At 37.4% G+C, this 20,216-nt stretch overlaps 1 protein-coding gene across 11 annotated transcripts in view; it reads left to right on the top strand.

Moving 5' to 3' along the window:
* RAPGEF2 (Rap guanine nucleotide exchange factor 2) overlaps nucleotides 1-20,216 on the top strand; it is a 193,473-nt gene that overhangs the window by 103,541 nt on the left and 69,716 nt on the right. For 4 of the 11 annotated variants that reach the window (XM_030012660.2, XM_030012723.1, XM_030012676.1 and 1 more), the window contains exon 7: nucleotides 505-522. The exons of 2 other annotated variants lie outside the window; for them this stretch is intronic. In XM_030012660.2, the coding sequence (XP_029868520.1) occupies nucleotides 505-522 (18 nt within the window). Of the gene's footprint in view, nucleotides 1-504; nucleotides 523-16,199; nucleotides 16,309-16,638; nucleotides 17,199-20,216 lie in introns of those variants that run through there. 5 more of the 11 variants (XM_030012701.2, XM_030012717.2, XM_030012730.2 and 2 more) reach the window with 5 other exon arrangements.

The following is a 20,216-nucleotide window of genomic DNA, read 5'->3' as shown; positions in this document are numbered from 1 at the left end:
GATGTCTTCTGGTTTAGGTGTTAGGTACATGAGATTCAAAGTAATAAAGCTGCTTTGATAGCATCCTCAAAATCTTCACAAAATATGTAATTTCCTTATATTTTGTTTTACTCTAAATCTGTAGTTACCATGTAAAATGGTTTGGTTTTTTTTTTTTGATAAATTATTAATGCTTTATTTGCAGTAGTCTCTGAATGTTTTTCTTCAGAAAGTTCAAACAGTATTTTCTGAAGAAAGTTTTCTATATCTTTGGGAAAGCATAGAGCAAAACGTAGAGCTTAAATGAAGATGCATGGCTGTGCTTTTCAAGAATTAAAAATTAAATGCAGTGCGCTCAGTTGTGTCATGTCTTTCTGCAATAAAGTCAACTTGTAGGGGATGGTGGACCCTCACTAACATAATTTTAACATTATCTTCATAGTGGTGGAATGTACTATGGCATGTCTGATAATGTTCATCTTTTCCTTTCCTCCTATATGGCATTCATTTCATTTTGGCTCACAGGAATGCACTAAACCTCAGGTATTGTAACTTACTGTGTATGGTCCACTAACAATTTACTTGTGGGTTTGCAGTGTGGTATCATAATACTGATGCAATGTTATGACTAAAATTGCCTCCCAGCCTTTTCTTTGATACTTGAGCAATCTCACTGTGATATAAAAGTACTAATGTAAATATGGAATTTGGTGACAGCATGATGTCTCTTGCCCAGCTTGATTGACCTTTCTTCCTTGCTTTGATGTCCTGTGATTTAGAGAAAATGGAGAACAATAGGCAAAGGGTATATATAAAATATTCAGTGTTTGACAGACACTTTACTCAGGTATCTCTTCCATGATACAGAGGACTTAATCTTTGATTTTGATTTAAAAATAGCCCCCCTGTCACTGTTTAGTATCTGTATGTCAGTAGAGCAGTAACCTATGGTTACTAAAATACTATGTCTAAGAGTTATAATGTGCTTTTCAAATTACGATGGGAATTTGAAATACTTTGTAGTATTCTGATAACTTACCCTAATGCTTGAAGGACCATTTGAAGTGACATCTGATGTTGGGTATCGTACTTAGGCATGTTACTTTTGGAACAAGTGTTGCTGATTTCTAGGGTGAGGAGAATAGAAACTTCATAATGTATGGAAATAAAATGAATGTGTCCTATCAGACTGATAAAATGGCATCCTTTTTGCCACCATTTGTAGTTTGTTAAAATGGATCTGTTCTTTTTCAGGGAAGAAGAAAAATCTTTAAGTTTAGGTTGAGCTGTTCTTACTTGAATCTGGAAAATCTTGTTCAGATTTTTTTGATGGAAAATTTTTGCTTGTGCTTCTAATGTGTCAGAAACTGTCTTTAGATTAGTGTTAACACCTCTTTACTTAATAATAGAAATTGGATTTTAACTTCTGAATGTGGATTTTCTTTGTGTGTTTATGTATACTTAAGGCTACTTACTGTTTTCAGTGAAAAGCCCTTGTTTTGGGTGACTTGACTGAAGAGTGTGGACTCTTTCTCCTGAGAATCTAAATCACTTTTCTTCTGCTTTAGGCTGATTTTTTTTTTTTATTTTTTTTTTTAAATTTAAAATAGAATAGTCGCCTATGCAGTGAATTTAAAAAAGGGTAGACTCTCTTGTAATATCTTACTGCCAATAAACTTTGTGGCTGCTTCAGTGCATCTGTGAAGAATTGATCGTGCCCAGTCTGAGTGTTGCTGAGCTGGTTATTATGTATATAATGAATGACATATTTATTGTGAATTAACAGAAGTTCATAAACAAAAAATAACTTTGTCCAAAATAAGATGCTGTTCTTTAGTGGCCCAGAGGTTACAAGTTGTAATTTATAACTCCCTGGTTTGTGATAGTCAGTCTCTCCTGTGCCTTAGACTTTATATGTAAACTGAGATGTGGGCTTTTACTAGTCTGTACCATAAGTCTTTACTGTGCTAAAGGCAAAATATCAAAGCTTACTGGGGAATATTTAGAGAGATGCAGGTAGGCCTGTAAATAAAATGCTGAAACACCTGTGAATAGCCCTGAACAGAAAGTATAGTATGTGTTTTTTTTACTCTGTGAGAATCCATCCAGATTTGAATTAGTTAACAGGCCTGTGAGAATTGCTGCTAGTGCATCCTCAGCCAGGCTTTTTAAAGCCAGCTGCTGAAATCCCTGCAAAAGGTCTCTCTGCCTTTAGTAGCCTTTCTTATCCCATTCAGCTTGAGATTCACGTAAGGTGACAATCCGTTTATCCGGTGTCGGAAGAAAAAGAGCAGTGGGCCCGGAGCCATCAATAACCCCGGCTTCTTCCCCAAGTTACAAGCATGTAACAATTTTATCCTCGCACACTGTGCTGTGGAGCCAGTTGTCCTGCCGATCTGTTAAGGGCAGACAAGTATTGTCCTTCTGGATTTTATTTGAAGGAGGTGACTGAAAATTTGAATGAGAAGAGGGATGGAAGTGAAACTATGTCTAATATCACTGAGTCAAGTCTCATCTGCAGCCATGACTCCCTGAAAAAATAAGTATGAGGTTTTTTCTAGCTTTTTATACATATATATATTTTAGAATATTAGAACCTGCTCACTTATTAGCAAATTGTAGAAACTTTGCTTCCTGCCCCATCTTCTTTTATAAGTAATAGTTAGTGCAAAGCATCGGCAAAGTAACCTTTTTTTTCCTGATACCGTTTGCATTCACGTTGTCTGCTGAGAGTCTGAAATTCCTGGATTGAAAATTTATGTTCAGATTGTTCTGTTTTCTGAAACAAATTTGCCTTTTCCTTTGTCTGAAAAATTACATTTTTAAAAACCAACAAAGCTGTTGTATGTTATATTTCTACTTATAGGAATGATTTAAAAAAATACGAATTTTAAATTTTTCTGCCTGAATTTGGTGCAAAAGCCTAGTTGTTTTCCTTTACTCAGCATGTGTGGCTACTGAAGCGATGTGGAAGTTCACAAGATGACAAGCAGTTTTTTCTTGTGGCATATATATTAGTTGAGAATTCAAAAAAGCTGATTCTATTTTAGGACTTTGTTGCGGATGTCCAGTATAATTTGGGATGAGACTTAAAATTAAAAAACAGCATAATACAATTGCTTCTTTGCATGTGTATTTATGTTTATTTTGTAAAATACATACTGCTGGATGTCTTTCCATGGACCACTGCAAATGATCATGAAATACCTCATATGTGCTTACTTCTCAACAATGTGGACTTTACAATATTGTGATATACCTTGCCATAATGTATTCTTGTTATCATGTTGTATTCTACATAGTAAATTGATGCCAATATAGTAGTGTACTTAGTTATCTTTATTACATATAGAATTTCTGTCATTTTAGTTTGAATCGGTAGGAACAGTTGTCAGATACCCTATCTACAAGAAATCAGTTTAAAGGAATACTGTCAATCTTTCAAGCCTGTAAATAGCTGTAGCTTTTAATGTTCCTGATGATTTTTAGGATTATCTAGCACTTTCATTCTAATACAAGTTCACTTAAAACAAAAAGCGAACCACAGAATCAATTGTTATTCACAGACACAAAAAAAAGCGGGGGGGGGGGGGGGGGGGGAGCAGGCTGCTTTTTTAGGAAGAATGAACCACATCTGAGCTAATTTGCCAAGTCTAGGAAAAATTATTTGATGGGCAGTGAACAAAGAGGTGTGGACACACTGAAGGCTTGACTTTATAGAGAGGTATAAAGGATGTGGAGAGGTTCTGGGGAAAAAACAATTGTTTAAACATCCTTGACCTTGGAAGTGTTAAGCAAGTTTATTTACAAAGGAAAAAAGGCACAGAAAAACTACTGGGGATTGTAGTCAGGTACACTTGATCATCAAAATGTTTGGGGAAGCAGAATGTTTGAAGGTTTTGGCTTTAGAGGCTTGTATGAGTTATGGCAGCTGAACCTATTTAAATAGATTTAATTTTTTAACTTGATGCTAACTTAGTTTTGCCCCAGATAGAGGAAAAACGTGAAGAGCAAGCAGAAAGGAAGCCGAGATGGTTCTGTTATGTGGCATGTGCAAAATGAAAGCAAAAAGGCCACCTCACTTAAAATAAATAAAAATTTAACTGGACTCATTCTGTTCTTGGTTATGAAACAAATTCATTTAAGTAATGTAAGCAGAGAAATGGTCATTCAAAACATAATTGCACACACACCTAAACTTACAGTGTATTGCCAATGGGAAGTAGCATGGTATGCAAGGGTGTTTTAATCACACGTTTGCACAAATAATACATTTTTACTCAAAATTGTCTCTTGTGATAACAAATTAAGTATAAAATAATTTATTTAACATTTCTAGTGTTTATATTTAAAATAAAATACACTGCATTGATAGTTCCATTAACAAAAGAAAGGGTCTGGTTCTTAACATTGTCAAGTGCGAGTGTCCTTTTACCAGGAAGGATATTTTAGTTGCTTTAGTTAATTTACAAAATTCAGTGTGCAATTTCAAAAGCAACTGTTTTTGATGTCATCTGATGAAGACAATAATCAATCTCATTCCAAATAATAAGTAGATGTCTATGTCATACTAGGAAGTAATACAAAATACTAGATATACATAGTATGTATATGTAATATTTGAACACATGCAGTAATGCTAATTCCTGAAGTGTGTGACTGTGTTATATATGCAGGTGTATTTTGAAGTGAGACACTACAAAACCTGTGGGGTAATTTTATCTGAAATATGAAATTCCTGAGATGATTTGGGCAGTTCCCGTTAACCATTTTTTGTATAGAAGTTAGGTGCTTTATGGGAACATCCACTGGTAATGTTATAACGACAATAAGTAATTCCCACCCCTATGTTCTGTGTTTTGTGGCAAAACACAACCATTTTAGCCACGTGGCTTCCTTCCTTCATCCGTGTTGTAAGGGACTATTAGTTTAAAATTATGTATTATGTTATGTATTAATGTTAATATGTGAGCAATGCTATCATTTTATTTTGTGTAGCACCCGAAGCAAAACAAAATTGTTAGTTCATCATCCTTTTAGTAATGTCTACTGGCAAGCTAATGCAAAATTAATGACATGCAGTGTGTTATTTACTCAACTTGCAGCTTCTGTCAGAGGATGTCTATTTTTATATATTACATCATCCCTGCTGCAGAACTCATATATCCTTTGGGATTTACTGTTATTCCATTCCCTTTGGAAGCGCTCACATTGATGTCATAACTGGATTTGTAATTGTGATTAGATCTGGAAATTCAAAGAGAAACATTGAAGCTATGCAGTATTTTCTGCAACTGAACTGTCAGTAGTTTCTGATTTTCTTTTTTTTAGAACTGTTATTGACACTAGGTCCTGTTTACAGCTTGTAGAGTTGCCGATACTTTATGACCACGCATATGTGAAACCGTGTTTAATAGCATAGATTTTCCAGAGTAGCATGAGTTTTTTGCTATTACTGACTTGTGATGTGCTCTTTTATATTATACAAAAGATTGCTTTTCTGAGATGTAGGGTATAAAACTAAATGTGAGGTTTGTCATCAAAGCAGAAAGTTGTTCATGCAGAAGAAAAATGAATTTTTCATAACCCTTTTCTAAACTGATCGTTGCATAATGTAACTAAATACAAATATTGAATTTCCAGCACTTAAACTTGATTAGAGCTGAGGAAGATTAAACACACACATACATGTGTTCTTAAACATTTTTTAAATAGGATATCCTCATTAGTCTAAGGTTGTTCATTTAGAAGCAATGTTTGCATGTAAAGTACATATGGGGAAATGGGATCTGTCTATGCATTATATTTGTAGAATACCAATACAGATCCTTTCAACACTGGCATCTCTATACAGATGAGCATTGTGAGTGATAGTCCTGATGTGGACATTTGCCCACCAAAGTATGGAAAGAAACTGTCAGTTCATTTTTTTCCCAAGCATCTGAGCCCCTGTTACGTGAGCTGTGCTTGACGTAGTGACTTAAAGATAAAATGTTTAGTATTTGGTGTCAATCTTTCCACAAAAGGTTCTGTTTCTGAGTACTTTTAATAGTGCTTCTATATTTGATTTGAATCATTTAAAATGACCGTTTTGCTGAGTGAACCTCAAAGCTCTAAAAAAATCAATAAAAGTAGTAGTTTAAATATCCTGAGCAAGTAAGGAGGTATGTATATGTGCTGGTTTTGGCTGGGGTAGAGTTCATTTTCTTCAAAGTAGCTAGTATGGGGCTGTATTTTGGATTTGTGCTGAAAACAGTGTTGGTAACACAGGGATGTTTTCGTTACTGCTGAGCAGTGCTTACACTGAGCAGAGGCCTTTTCTGCTTCTCACCCCACCCCACCAGCTGGGGGTGCACAAGAAGTTGGGAGGGGACACAGCTGGGGCAGCTGACCCCAACTGACCCAAGGGATGTCCCAGACCATATGGCGTCATGCTCAGCAGATAAAGCTGGGGGAAGAAGGAGGAGGGGGGGGGGGGGGGGGGGGGGGGAACGGACACGTTAGGAGTGATGGCGTTTGTCTTGCCAAGTAAGGGTTACGTGTGATGGAGCCTTGCTTTCCTGGAGATGCCTGAACACCTGCCTGCCCATGGGAAGTGGTGAATGAATTCCTTGTTTTGCTTTGCTTGTGTGCATGGCTTTTGCTTTACCTATTAAACTGTCTTTATCTCAGCCCACGAGTTTTCTCACTTTTACCTTTCTGATTCTCTCCCCCATCCCACTGTGAGGGAGGTGAGTGAGCAGCTGTTTGGGGCTTAGTTGCCGACTGGGGTTAAACCATGACAGTATAGAATTGAAACATGGGAAAGATGGAATGTTCCAAGGTGGCCAATAGCATCCTGGCTTGTATCAGAAATATTGTGGCCAGCAGGAGCAGGGAAGTGATTGTCCCCCTGTACTTGGCGCTGGTGGGACCACACCTCGAATACTGTGTTCAGTTTTGGGCCCCTCACTACAAGAAAGACATTGAGGTGCTGGAGTGTGTCCAGAGAAGGGCAACCAAGCTGGTGAGGGGCCTGGAGCACAAGTCTAACAAGGAGCGGCTGAGGGAACTGGGGTTGTTTAGCCTGGAGAAAAGGAGGCTCAGGGGAGACCTTATCACTCCTTACAACTACCTGAAAGGAGGTTGTAGTGAGGTGGGTGTCAGCCTCTTTTCCCAAGTAACAAGCAATAGGACAAGAAGAAATGGCCTCAATTTGTGCCAGGGAGGTTTAGATTGGATATTAGGAAAAACTTCTTCATTGAAAGTGTTATCAAGCACTGGAACAGGCTGCCCAGGGAAGTGGTGGAGTCACCATCCCTGCAGGCACTTAAAAGACGTGTAGACGTGGTGCTTAGGGACATGGTTTAGTGGTGGACTTGGCAGTGTTAGGTTTACGGTTGGACTCGATGATCTTAAAGGTCTTTTCCAACCTTAATGTTTCTATGATTCTAAGTCCAGAAGGTGAGTTATTCTTTCACTTTCTATTCTGGGTTTGCAGATACTTCTTTTTTTCTTGGACAACTGGCATATGTTAGTTCCTCACTGGTCTTGCAGTTATCAGTTGTGAAGGGGGGGGGGGGACGGGGACGGGGACCAAACCCAAAGAAACTGTTTCTCCATATTTTGAAATATTGATGTTATAGTCATGCCTAAAGGCTTGACCAAAGAGTGAAACCTACTCCAACACATTTAAACATGACCCTTCTATGATGAGTTTTGGTGCATGAGTATCAAACAAGTTTGAGATGAGGAAGGGGGAAATTAGAGGCAATGCAAGAATTTAGTAATAAAACAAGAACTGTGTAACCTGCAACTCCTGGCTTCTAGTCCGGTGTCATGATCTTAAACAGTAATTTGTGAAAGTAAATTGTGTATATTTAGTTTAACAGAGCTTGGATTTTCATGTGTTTGAAGCTTTGTGCTACTTGTAACTTTTGCTATGTGGAAATAATGCTGTAATTCCTATTTGTGAATTATTTCAAGTTTGTTTGGTTTTTTTTAAAAAAGGTGCCCCAAATCCTTAAAACTAAAGCATGTTTACAGTCTCTGACTCTGAAATGTTAAGGAGTAAAGGAGTTGACAAAGGTCTCTGGGTAGATATTTGGGGTTGTGTCTGTTATGGTAGTTTAGTCGTGGTGGGTTTCTTCGGGTGAAAGAGAGGGAGGTGCTTTGGTTTCTTTAAAAGCTGTGTTTGTTTAAAGTGAAGGAAATACAGCTGTTAGTAATTGCACATTCAACATAATTCTGTTTCTAAGCTTTTAGATGAGACTCAGTAGCCCAAGTTGCAGATACCAGGCTTCTCTCAGTGCTGTCACAGCTGCTAATGAAGATGCAGCAATGTCCATCCTACTTTCCAGGCAGTCTTAATCTTAAAATTTACGCAAAGGTTGATCTTGATCAAAGGTGCTGGTTAGGAAAAAAGGTAGAATAATCTGCTTTATTTAAATGCTAATAAGTCTGAGAGAAAATCTTTTAATGTGTAAACTTTTTTTGCTTTATTGGGTAGATGTGTATATTACAGTGTCCTGGCTAGTCCTGCTAAGTGTAAATGCCGTTGTCCATGCTTGCATCTTCTAGCAGGTGATAGTTCAGTTCGGGGGAGCTAACAAGTCCTGAGTAATGCAATGTAGTTACCTTGAATTTACCGCAAGGTTTGTGGTAAATTTTTTCTCTCTCTTTCACCGCGCTGTTAACGTGCTTATGTAGCCATACTCAGGTCACCGTGCAACAAAGTTGTTCTTAGATGTGAGGCTGAGCATGCTTGAGCACTTTCTAAATTCCTGGTGTTTACATATCTCTGATGGAAAGAAATATTTTTTTTTTAATAATGAAAAAAACCTTTTTTTTTTTTATGTAAGATCTAGTCAAAGTGTTAGTATTCTGTTGTACAAGTAATGGGTATGGGGAGCTGGGCTTTAGTTTTGAGCAGTTAACTTTAATTATCTTTGAATTTTCAGATAGTAAAGTTTTGACATGCATCTGGAACAGCTGGCAGGTATTATGTGTATTGTTGATGTGGTTGGCAAAAACTACACAGATAGTGCTTTCACTCCGTTTTGCATTATTTGTATATGCGTGTGTGTCTATGCATGTGCTAAAATGTAAAATATTTTACCTTTTCTTCCTTTCACTTCACTAAATTACATTCTTTATATTACTCTTGAATGTTGTAGTTTGATGAGTATAAAGGCCTGCAGCTAACTGTTTTTAAAGTCTGCAAATGATCCATGGTGCACAAAAGATCATCTTAAAAGTAAGCATGCTGACAGCTTTTCTGTTAGTAATCTTGGAAAACAAAACAGTGTAGAATCAAATTATTAGGGAGACTCAGTCGGGTAGGTGCACTTCTACCTAATTTTATTTAGCACTTCTATATCTAGGTAACTGATCTTGTAATTGTAAGGGGAAAATGTAGTTTAAAATTTGCAAAATGGGACATCAATCAGTTGATGGTAGCTGGGTCCCTGATTTATTTGATTGGGTAAGAGGAGAGGGAAAGGGCATTTTTTAGAATTTTATATTAAGGTCTCTTTATTTGAAGGATGTAATGTTGTGTTTTGACTTTTTTTTTCTATCTAAAACCAATTTGGCTTATTTTGCTTAATTATTTTTAGAAGTAAGGGACAACTGAAGTTGCTTGGGGTTTGTCACTGATAAAAGCGAAAGGTCTGGATAAATGATTTCTGTACAGTTGCTAGAGACAGGGCACAAAGTTCTCACGATATGTTAGTGCATGGTGCATTACACAAGGGAGGATATGCAGGGGCATGAGGAGAGAGTTCTCTAAAAAAAAAGATGATCTTATGCTGGTAAACTTTTTAGTTTTGATTGGTTTTGATCAACTTTGTAGTGTTGATTTTAATTGGGAACCCCTGGAGTAGGCTCTTTGGAGACTCTCCTTGGTTAAGACTGTGGCTGAAGACAAAACCAAAAGTTATTTCCTTCCAACAGACAATTGAAATGAATTAAAATCCTCTGTAACAGCAACCAGCCCTTTCAAAGTTAAACTTCCTCAACATACCAGTGATAAATAGTTAGTTACCCCAAGAGATGTCCAAATAAACATTCAAGAAGGTGGACAGAAAGGACTCAACATCACATATGGTAGTAAAAATGACACACCATTTCCACCATTATTTGGGGAATCTGGAAACCTAATGGGAGACTGGAGGTTTTCTGCCAGTCCCGTCTATGTCTGCACCTTGAACATAGTGATGACAGTTTCACATTCTTCCTTAATGCTTCTAAGTAGATTCAAGGAAAACTGTTATAAAGCATATTGTATTTGCTTAAAACAAAAATACTCCCCCTCTACTACTGCCAAAATCTCCCAATGAATAACCAAACAACAAAAACCAACAGAAAACCAGTTAGCATTTAGAGAAGACTGGAAAAAATCTGGGTTTTGTTTGGGTTTACTCCATTAATATTTTATACTGAAACATTAAATAATTGTTCCCCTCCCTTGGGTGGTCTCAGATACATTCAGTTCTGTGCCAGAACAATCATCCTTGCAATTCAAACATGTCAGTGTATTTCAGGTAGCAGGATCCAATGGGGCTGGTAAAGAACATAACAGTCTAGAATTTGGGCAGTTGATTGACCTCAGAAAAATCCCTGAGTTTTATTCTTACCGTTTAACAGTGCAGCAGTAGGATACACATGAATGAGGTATGCAGTTATCCAGCTTCCATAAAGTTTTCCTGCATTATTATATGGTGAAGAACATGAAATTTTGGGGGTGCCTCACATAAGTGAAGAACTTGTGTCCCTGGATTCCTGCTGTGAAATTGGTATGGACACAATGATACATGGGGTTTTGTGGGTATTTTTTTTGTTTTGTTTTTCCTCCAAGGTAGTAAGGCAATTTGTATCTCAGTAGTGAACCTTGTCCCCAGTAGGTATGGATGTCAAGGTGTTGTTTAGATCCGGTAAAGAGGCCTTGCTAGTCCTATATGCCCAATATCATAATTTTTGACCTTAAAAGAGCATTTGCTTTTTTGCTTTCATGCTTTTTGTCACAGTTTAAAAGCAGAAGGCACATTGTCGTGTTTTCTGATTTAATTAACACGTCATCTTAAACTCTTGTCCTTACACCAAAGTCAGAAAATTTTATGAACATTGGGAAAAACTTCATCTATCCTGACAGACTGCATTTTTTCCACTCCTGAAGTACTGAAACATTTAAGGAAATTAAACTAATCTGTGACCATTCTGCCAATTGAAGTCATTAATATCTTGAATTTTAATGTCTAATTTTTAACATTTAATAATGATAATATATACTTTTAAAGCCATGTTATATGCATTAAACTTTAGGCTTGTGTAAGTAATAACCCTTTGCTTTATGTAAAAAACACAGCTAAATCAGTTAAACACCACATAAAGTGACTTCACATACATGCATACTAAATATGATTTTGATCTTGTAAGTAAAATTTAGTAAGACCTTATAAGTGTTCCAGGAACACAAAAGATATGTTGATCCTTACTTCTTTTTTTGGTTGGTTTTCGGTTGGTTTTGTTTTGTTTTGTTTGTTAAGAGCGTTGTTAGATTTAAAGCATAAATAAATATGGAGTCCAGAGAAAAGTTTGTGTCCTCTGTTACTGTGGTGAGCCTTTGCTCAAATCGGTTTTGTAAGCTAAATTACATGCTCTGGAAATCGGACATGTTGTCCCATTAGGGTTTCTTCATGTCTGTTCTAACATAATTGTCATATGAAAGAGAATTTGATGGCAAGTGTTTTAAATGAATACTATAACTTGCTCCCATTTTAAGATGGATGGCATGCAAAGCTTGCTGTACTGAAAACAGAGCTGTGCACAGAAGGTGACAAATGAGTCTGCCGTCAAAGGGAAGATTGGCAGTCTATGGCACATCCACCCAGCTGAGGCACCAGCCTGACTGCTCTGGGCTTGTCATTATTTTAAAGATCCGGATTATAGATTCATCTGCAGCAGCAGCTCAACAGAAGGGCATTTGTTCAAATGGTCTGTAACATTAGTAAATGTGTTATCAAAACAGCACACATCGCTCCATTGTAACTGTTGCTTTGGTGTTGCCAATGGTGCGGTGAACGTCCTCATAATGATGTTAATGCCACAGCTTTACTAATAAAAAACCCCCACTAATTTGGCAAATACTATTATCCATGTGTTTTGGCCAAAGTGGTATTTTAGTCATAGAAACTCACCTTGGAGGACATATTTGGTAATTTTCCTTTAAATAAAACTCTGTTGAATAAAGTTCTCAAAGTTCTTGAGAAAATGCAAATAGGACAGGTGTGCCTGGACCATTCCATGTCTGCGTTATCCTGATAAAAAGGAACTCACTTGCATGAAATTGGGTCATATGACCAGAGATTTCAATTACTGGCAGTAAATTTGCCTAAATACATTAGAATAAGACTTTCGTATTGTATGGGACATTTAAATGGATTGTAGCATTTGGAGTGAATTATCGTTCTGGATTTTCAGTGGTTTCAGTTGGTGTTTTTAAATCTGATGGGAGCATCGGATGGTTATTTAGCAATCTCTCTTAAGGCTAGTGGGAGGGAGAGAGCATCAGCATTATAAAATTCAGAAGCACGCTCCTTGGAGCTTAATGGTTTTGTGTCCAATAGCCCTGAGCTTAAAACTAAGTTTTAAACCTCCATTTCTTTCCAAGTGAGGGGGGTGGGGGGGGGCAAAGATACCTCTGCCTTGTTTTCCTTTAAAATTATGTACTCTATTCTTGCACTCTTCAGTTTAGCTGCCTATATTCTCCTACACAACCGTGTAATAGTCCCTTCACTGTGAATGTTTTTGGGACACACATAGTGTGGGGTTTTTGCCTTTATTCCTTGGTCTTTTTTTCTATTTCTTTGACTCCACTTCCCCCCCCCCCCCCGCCTTTTTCTGGAGTCATGAAGTGGCAGTAAATTTGGTGACCTTACAGTGTTCTGTTGTCTTTTGCATAAGTTTTTGAACATGAAGAAAATGATACTTTACACTGGATTTAAAGGGAAGGGGAAAATGTGCTGATAACTTCTGTTTTTGAGGGACTTCAGGAAAAGAATGGTTTCTGTGTACGTAATCTGTATAAAAATTTAAGTACTCCTGTAAATAGCTGTGAGTTAAGGTGACTGCTTGAAATTGAAGATTTGAGGTAATCTGTTGTTGCAGCATTTGTCATTAACCTAAAAAGGTTTAATACTCCAAGCATTGTTGACACTGCTTAGGAGAATAATATCCATGTGAGATTACGTTCTAGAATGTAAAATAGTTGAGAGGCATTACAGTCAGATGGTACATGCTGCTGACATCTCTACCAATTTTTAACTTGAATTCAGAATTACTCTTTATGAATCCTGAACCCTGTGGGTAGTCCAAGAATGTCCTAACATTTGTAGTTACTTTTGAATGGGTTTTTTTAATGTTCTTTTCTGTGACTCCTAAAAAGATGCCAGTTTTCTTATAAATGCAATATTTTGAAAGCAGCTGGGGATAGCCCATCATGTCCAATTATTGCACATCAGGTTTATTAACATCTCGCTTTTAATTGCCTAAAAGCATTTGCAAAAATGTCTTGCTTTTTCAAACTGTAGTCTAAGCAAGAAGTTCTTACATGGATTTTGAAATACACATGAACACAAAGTTGCAGTTAGGTTTTGTATAAACTATTCATACTTGTTTATGATAGAAACTTTCCAGGATATATTGTTCTGGTGTCTTACACTGATTTAAATTCCATTCATTCTACACTGAAACATATAACGATTCACACAATATAATTTATATGTAATAATCGTATGTACTGTCCATTATCAGTTCAGAAGATTACACTGCACCACTGTACCTGGAAAGTGGTGGCAGTTGTAGAGGAAGGAATAGGGAAATGGAATCAGCCATTTATTTCTTGAAATTGTTTTGACTTACAAATTGCCTGTGAGTGGTGTTTTCTTCACCTAATTATATAAGTATCACTTTTCACATTTTGAATATAAAGAGGCTTTTTTCTATTTCGGAAACCACCAAGTTTTCATCAGTCTGATGCAGGTGAACATCAATTAAGCTTTGTTAGGTTGATTTAAATTTTGCATTCATGTATGAAGTACTGACTTAATTTTCTAACAGGCAAGTAGAGGTGTATAGTAGTGACCAGCATAAGTAGTAAGGAAGTGTTTCATGGCTTCATCATCTGGAGGTTTTGTCTTTCATTACTGTTTTAATGGTTTCATTCATGTTTTCGTGTTTTCACGTTACTCTTCAAGGCTTATGCCACAGAAACCAGGCTAGATTTTGCTTGGAAATACCAACTGATGCAGAGTAAGATGCGTATTGATAGTTAAGTATGCAATGGAGTTCAGAAAGTGGTGTGCTCCCTTCCTATGCTGGGGAGACATTCCTGTCTTAGCAGAATTTCATTTTTTCCTGACATGAGCGTAAAACACTGCACTGAAATTTTGCTCATGGTGTTAACTGCAAGGCCATCGAATCAGACTCAAGAGGATTTTAATTTCTTTGTCAACAAGTAATATTTTTTAATTTTGTACTAGAGAGGGTTTGTCTAAGCTTCCTAGAATGAATAACTTCCGCTATTTCTGGTCAGCACTTCATCAGAAAATTGATTGTGCTCAGCATTAGACTGTTTTACAAGGCTTAAGCATAATTTGGCGTTTTTAAATCATCTGTTAGTTGCACTGGCACATTGCAAAGACTTAAAAATTCTAAACTAATTTTTGTAGTTCAGTCGTTTAAAGAAGAACTTATCTTTTAGCATATACTAGAAGATCAAGGGCATGGGTGTCATTAAACTCTCATAAATGTAAATATATTCAATTTAAAATGTGCTGTGTGTGAAACGGTGTCCTTAGAATAACTGTGCAAAAAATAGACCAGATATTTCAGGATCTTTTCTTGCTTTACTAGAATTCATTTCCACTATTTTTTATAGCCTCATTTACTAGCAGTCATTGTCAGTACCGAAAGAAATCACTGTGTAACAAACTAAACTTATTATCAGTGGACATGTTATTTTGGTGGAAGGCAGCTGCAGATTGTATGACATAGTATTCTGTAGTATTCATTTTTTTTCCTCTGTGCTTACGCCTGTGTAACAACTGTTAAGTCTGTTTTTCTATTGTTCTTGTTTAAAAAAAGAAAAAAAAAAAGACTTTGAAGTTACTTTAAGCACAGATGGTCTCTCATTTTAAAGAATGTGTTGTAAACGTGTTCTAGAGAACTGTACTAAAGTTGAAGCCTAATGGAAGAGTGGCCTGCTCCTGTTTGCCCTGGCTTGGTCTCCCCTGTGTCAAGTGGTGTGAATTCGTGGCTCTTAAGTTGTTCGTCTTATAAGGCTGACAATTAGTTTATTGCTTGAGCACGTTCCCTGTTGCGTTTCAGCTCCTCTGCAGTATGATGTTGCTGGTATAACACGAGAAGTGGTATAGTGTAAATGGGAGTGACTGGGGAAATTTCTGAGTTTCAGATATAATTACAGTCAGAGGGGAGAATTATAAAAGCCATATGTATGTCAGTCTCTTCCAGACTGTGTATCCCCTTTTGGTTTTAGTGGAATTTGTGTATTCAGTGCGCAAGGAGAAGCAGGAGCTATATTCAGAAAGACTTTAAATGATGTCTTAAAGGGTTCTGGACGTTCACCTGCCACAGCCCCTGGGTATCTGTGGCCTGCGTAGCTGGGAAGCTGCTGAAAATCTGAGAGAGCTCATCAAGTGCACTGTTTATAAATACTTGATAACAATGTTTACAGCTCTGCAGCAGCACTCTTTTGGGTGGGGGAAAAAGGGAGGTGATGTCAACCCCTCTGCTTTATCCTCATCTTCATGAAAAGTCGTGTTCAGTTTGGGATTTGGCGAGGTAAACGTGGGTCCTTATTCCCACCCTGACTTCAGTGATATTCTTAGGAGCCAGCAGCGGAGGAATCCCTCCCCTCTGGGGCTGCCTTGATCTTCAGAGGCTGATACCAGATACAGGCAAGAGCTTGCTGTTTTATCTGCATTGTCCATCTCTACCTTAATGAGTGAAATGGTTAAGTATCCGAGGGGGCGAGCCTCAAGGAATGTGTCTTCCATTTGACTCGGAATATTTCGGTGGATAAAGGGAGAGGGAGGGAGAGGAGAGAGAGCGAGAGAGAGAAACCCACTTACATCACTCGAACTGCATTGAGTGTGTGCCTGTGTGCAGGTTAAGAGACAGACTAGTGTCTTTGCTTTCTGCAGGAAGCAGCAATGCCGTTTGTATCCTAAGAGGAATTTTTTATTTAGAAAAGGAAGCATTCTTTCTACCCAGGAAATGGCTTTCCTTGTGCGTTGCTATGCCAACTGCCTGCAGCCATGGTCTTCCAAAGTAAGCACAATAACGTAATTATATTGGCGTATTGCATTCAGACTCATGATTCTCTGGGTTTTTGTGTGTGTGTAACTGTTGTATTTTTGTTGCTGACTCTTTGGGCGGTAGACGTGCTTGTCGTGATTGCAAGGAACAGGCATCATAAAATTAAATGTCCATCAATGTCATGCTGCTAAGATTAATTGTGCAAACTTGGTTAGCTGAGTGGAACAGAGATCACTGGTCACTACTCTGTCAGCATCATTAGCAGCCAGGGGAGGAGGTCCCTATTCGTGTGCTCTGCCCTGATTTTGGGGGAGTGGAGGGTAGTGGTGGCGGGGGGGGGGGGAGGCTGCGTGCGTGTGTGTGTGTGTGTGTGTGATTGCAAATGAAACAGGAGTATTAACAATGCTTGGCTGAATGCTGGAGGCTGGTTCCTGCACCCTGACTAATATAATACTGTATTAAGCCTTTTTGAGGGAGTCTCTGTGCAGTCAGCCATTTTAGCTTTTTTCCTCCTTTTTCTTTTCTTCCCATTCCTAAGGCTCAGGGAATGGTTTTGGTCCCTTGGATGAATGCTGGATATGTAGGGTTTCATCAGGCTCTGTACGTCCTGACATGCTTAGACTTTCAGTGTTACAAAAATGGAGACTAACGCTGTCGTTTGGATTGCTGCTCTGCACTACAAGTGCGAGGGGGCTTTTGAGCTTACCAGTAGTGACACTTTTAGCTCCAGCTTGGTTTCCCCCCTCCTCCTCTTTTTAATTTAATGCCGTAGAGGGTGACTTGCCATCCATAAGAAATTGGTACATGATGTGTAAATTCAGTTCGGCTTATGTTTCTTCATTATGAAACCACTTGCAATCCCAGCTAACCATGGAGTTATGGGCCAGCAGGAGAAACACTCAGTAAGTATTGCAAATTCTGTTTGTTCTATCAATAACCTGTCATGGGCAAACTGCATGGAGATTGAAACTGCTTGTCGTCCTGCGCACGGGCTTTCCTGCTTGTGAATTTAATAGTGGGTTTCGAGGGAAACCTGTACCTGAGGTGGCATTAGAGTTGGTGGCTGTATTTAAGATTTGCTTTTAGCTTAGAAAAGGCAACTCTGTAGGTTCTTTTTGAATGTTAAAAATGTACTTGAAGAAATGCTGACATACTTTCATTGGGCAAGAAGCTATGAGCATTCCGTTAAAATAGTTATGCATTTCTTAAAACTTCAAAGAAATACTCAAGCTGTATAACAAGTGATATAATTGTAGGTGGTGATAAGAATAGATTTATTCTGTCTAGTGTGTGGTACTAGTGTGCTGTTGCCTTGTAGCATGGCGTTTAACATCTGTGATACACTTATGCTGAAAATGCAGAAACTGTTAGTAAAACATGGAATGAACAAAAGGCGTAAGTACTGATGCTTTCTAATTGATCCCATGAGTCAGCTACACCTTTGTCATGCTTTAATCCCATAGGCTGCCTGTGTTTATTGTTTGGGAAAAATGCATTCATAAGCAGAAGAGCAAACATTATTTAACAAGGCCTCAGGTGTCAGGAATTAGAAATTTAGGTTTTACGTGATAAAAACATTATAGAAGTATATATTATTATTGCTCAGTTAACATGTTTAAATCTTCGTGCTAGATTTTATATGGTTCGATATAATTTTCAATCTGACAATTTGTTTCTTGAAAAGATCTATATATATAATGTTCTGTGCATACTATATGTGCTAGAATGTACATGGGAATGTGTACAGTATGTTCAGTATATACAGCTAAGAATCATAAATATTGGGAAGATGTGATAGCAGGAACTTCTTAAAGGATAAACATTTTCCTCAAGAATTCAGTTTTGATTGTGTAGAAATACAGAAACTAATCTAGAAAGATTTCAGAATGTGTCTAGTGGATTTTTCTTATGCATGTAGCAGACATATCACAGTTTCTTGCTGTAGACTGACTTGTTCCTTTCCCTTCTTCTTAATTACATTCTAAGTATAAAGAAGTTCATGTTACCAAATCATTTGGTGTTCATGAAATATTTAGAACTTAATCTAAAAAAAAAAAAAAAAAAAAAACCAACCCCAAACTCCTTTCCTTCTGAAACTCAAGTACTAAAGAAGCTGAAATAGAATAGGATACCTTGACTTTGCAAATAGGAATAAAATGCGAAAGCTGCATATGTATTTGTTTTTCCTGCTCTTTTTACTCTCCAGAGAATGTTGATGAAAAGTTCTAGATTGATTCTGGTAACACAGCAAGTCTAACCAATATAAAATAACTGCTTATAGGTAAAGCAAAAATAACCTGGCATTTTAGAGACTCTATGTTACAAGCTCTGTCATTTTAATTGTATTACTTTGAGTTAATTTAATCACAGAGATAAATTTCACTCTCTGGACCAAAATGTAGGAATACTAAAAGGGAAAAGGTCAAGGTACTGCTTTACAAGAAAATTAGTTTACCTTAAGAAAAGTCCACATATATGTAAGAGAAAGAAATCATACTTTGACATAGGGCTGGCATGCAATTGCTGATTTTGCATGAACAACAGTCATAGTTTAGAGTTTATATAGAAGTTTAAAATGAAACTGTTGGGACACAATGTAGCTCAGCAAACACCACCACTTTGGCAATGAAACTTTCCGTGCTTCTTCTCTAGGTAGAGGTTATTTTGCTTGGAAAATGGGACTGAAAGATGTGAATTCTTGGTAGAGAGCGAAGGCAAGCTTGGGGTTTCAAGGTATATAGACTTTGTCTTGCTTTGCTTAAAAGGAGAACTTATTGAATTAAGAATTTTTGGTGATGAGTTATTTTCATATTAGTATGTTCCCAGAATCCTAAATCTTTTATTGATCTCTGACTTGATCTTATTTCAAGGATAGAGCCTTAATTACTTCTGTGACATCCCTGCCTAAAGTCTGACAGCTTGATTTGCTGGGACAATCTGGAATCGAATGCAAAAATTTCCTGTGTAAGGTTTCACAAAATTCTGTGAATTAATTTTAGTTAATGCTGTTAAAATCTTAATTTCATGCTAGTTTAGTTAAGGAATGAGAGATATGGTTTAAATCTACTGTTCTGTGAAAATGGTATACAAACTGACCATTAGGTTCATCATGGTGAAAATGGAGAGAGGAAAAGTGAAAAATCGTGTTGCGTCTCCTAGATAATTTAATACAAGAAATAAAAGCAGCAGCATCAGTCAAGTGTACTGGTCCTACATGCCTCGTATTTCATAAACTGGAAGAGTTTGAAGCAGTGCTGCAGATGCCTATCTGAAGGTGGTATTGATCTATGGGTGATGTTCCTTGACACACAACTGTTGCCATCTGCTGAACAGGGAGTAAAAGTATGCCCTGGGTGAAAGACGGCAGAGAAATGGAAGCTGGATTGTTGCAAAAGTAGTTCTGCTGAGTTCTTGTATTTGATGCACTTAACCAGATTTCATGTATTTCAGTAGGTTCATTCTATTTCGCTGTGTCCTTGCTGGTTTTAAGAGTCCTCTCAACTAGCTTTGTAGTGCTCTCATTTTAATTATCCTAATCTTAAAGGTTAGGAGGATGAGTGATGTTTCAGAAAATGTTGTTTTGTGGATGTTCAAACAACATTCTCTTGAAAAGCTTCACACATTGCATCTTATACGTGCTTTATTATGTGAAAAAAATCACATGAAGGTCTAGCACATGAAGGTTCCCACAGTAGGCTTGGGCCTTCTAAAATGTTATCTTTCTATCTCATTTCTCCTTTTCCCTTGTATGTGTTGTTTGTAGGAACTTTACTTAAGGTCACTTTAAAAAAAATGAAAAAATTGTCAGGTATAATGGCTTTTAAAAATGCAACTTGAGATGCATATTTCTTTCATGACTGTGTAATGATTAACAGCTCATGCATTGCAGAGTGCATTGGAGTGACTTATGAACAACCTGT

Source organism: Aquila chrysaetos, chromosome 1, assembly GCF_900496995.4.
Source record: "Aquila chrysaetos chrysaetos chromosome 1, bAquChr1.4, whole genome shotgun sequence".
Taxonomy (NCBI): domain Eukaryota; kingdom Metazoa; phylum Chordata; class Aves; order Accipitriformes; family Accipitridae; genus Aquila; species Aquila chrysaetos.
Note: the sequence above shows the minus strand (reverse complement) of the source record. Positions and strands in the feature narration are given on the sequence as shown.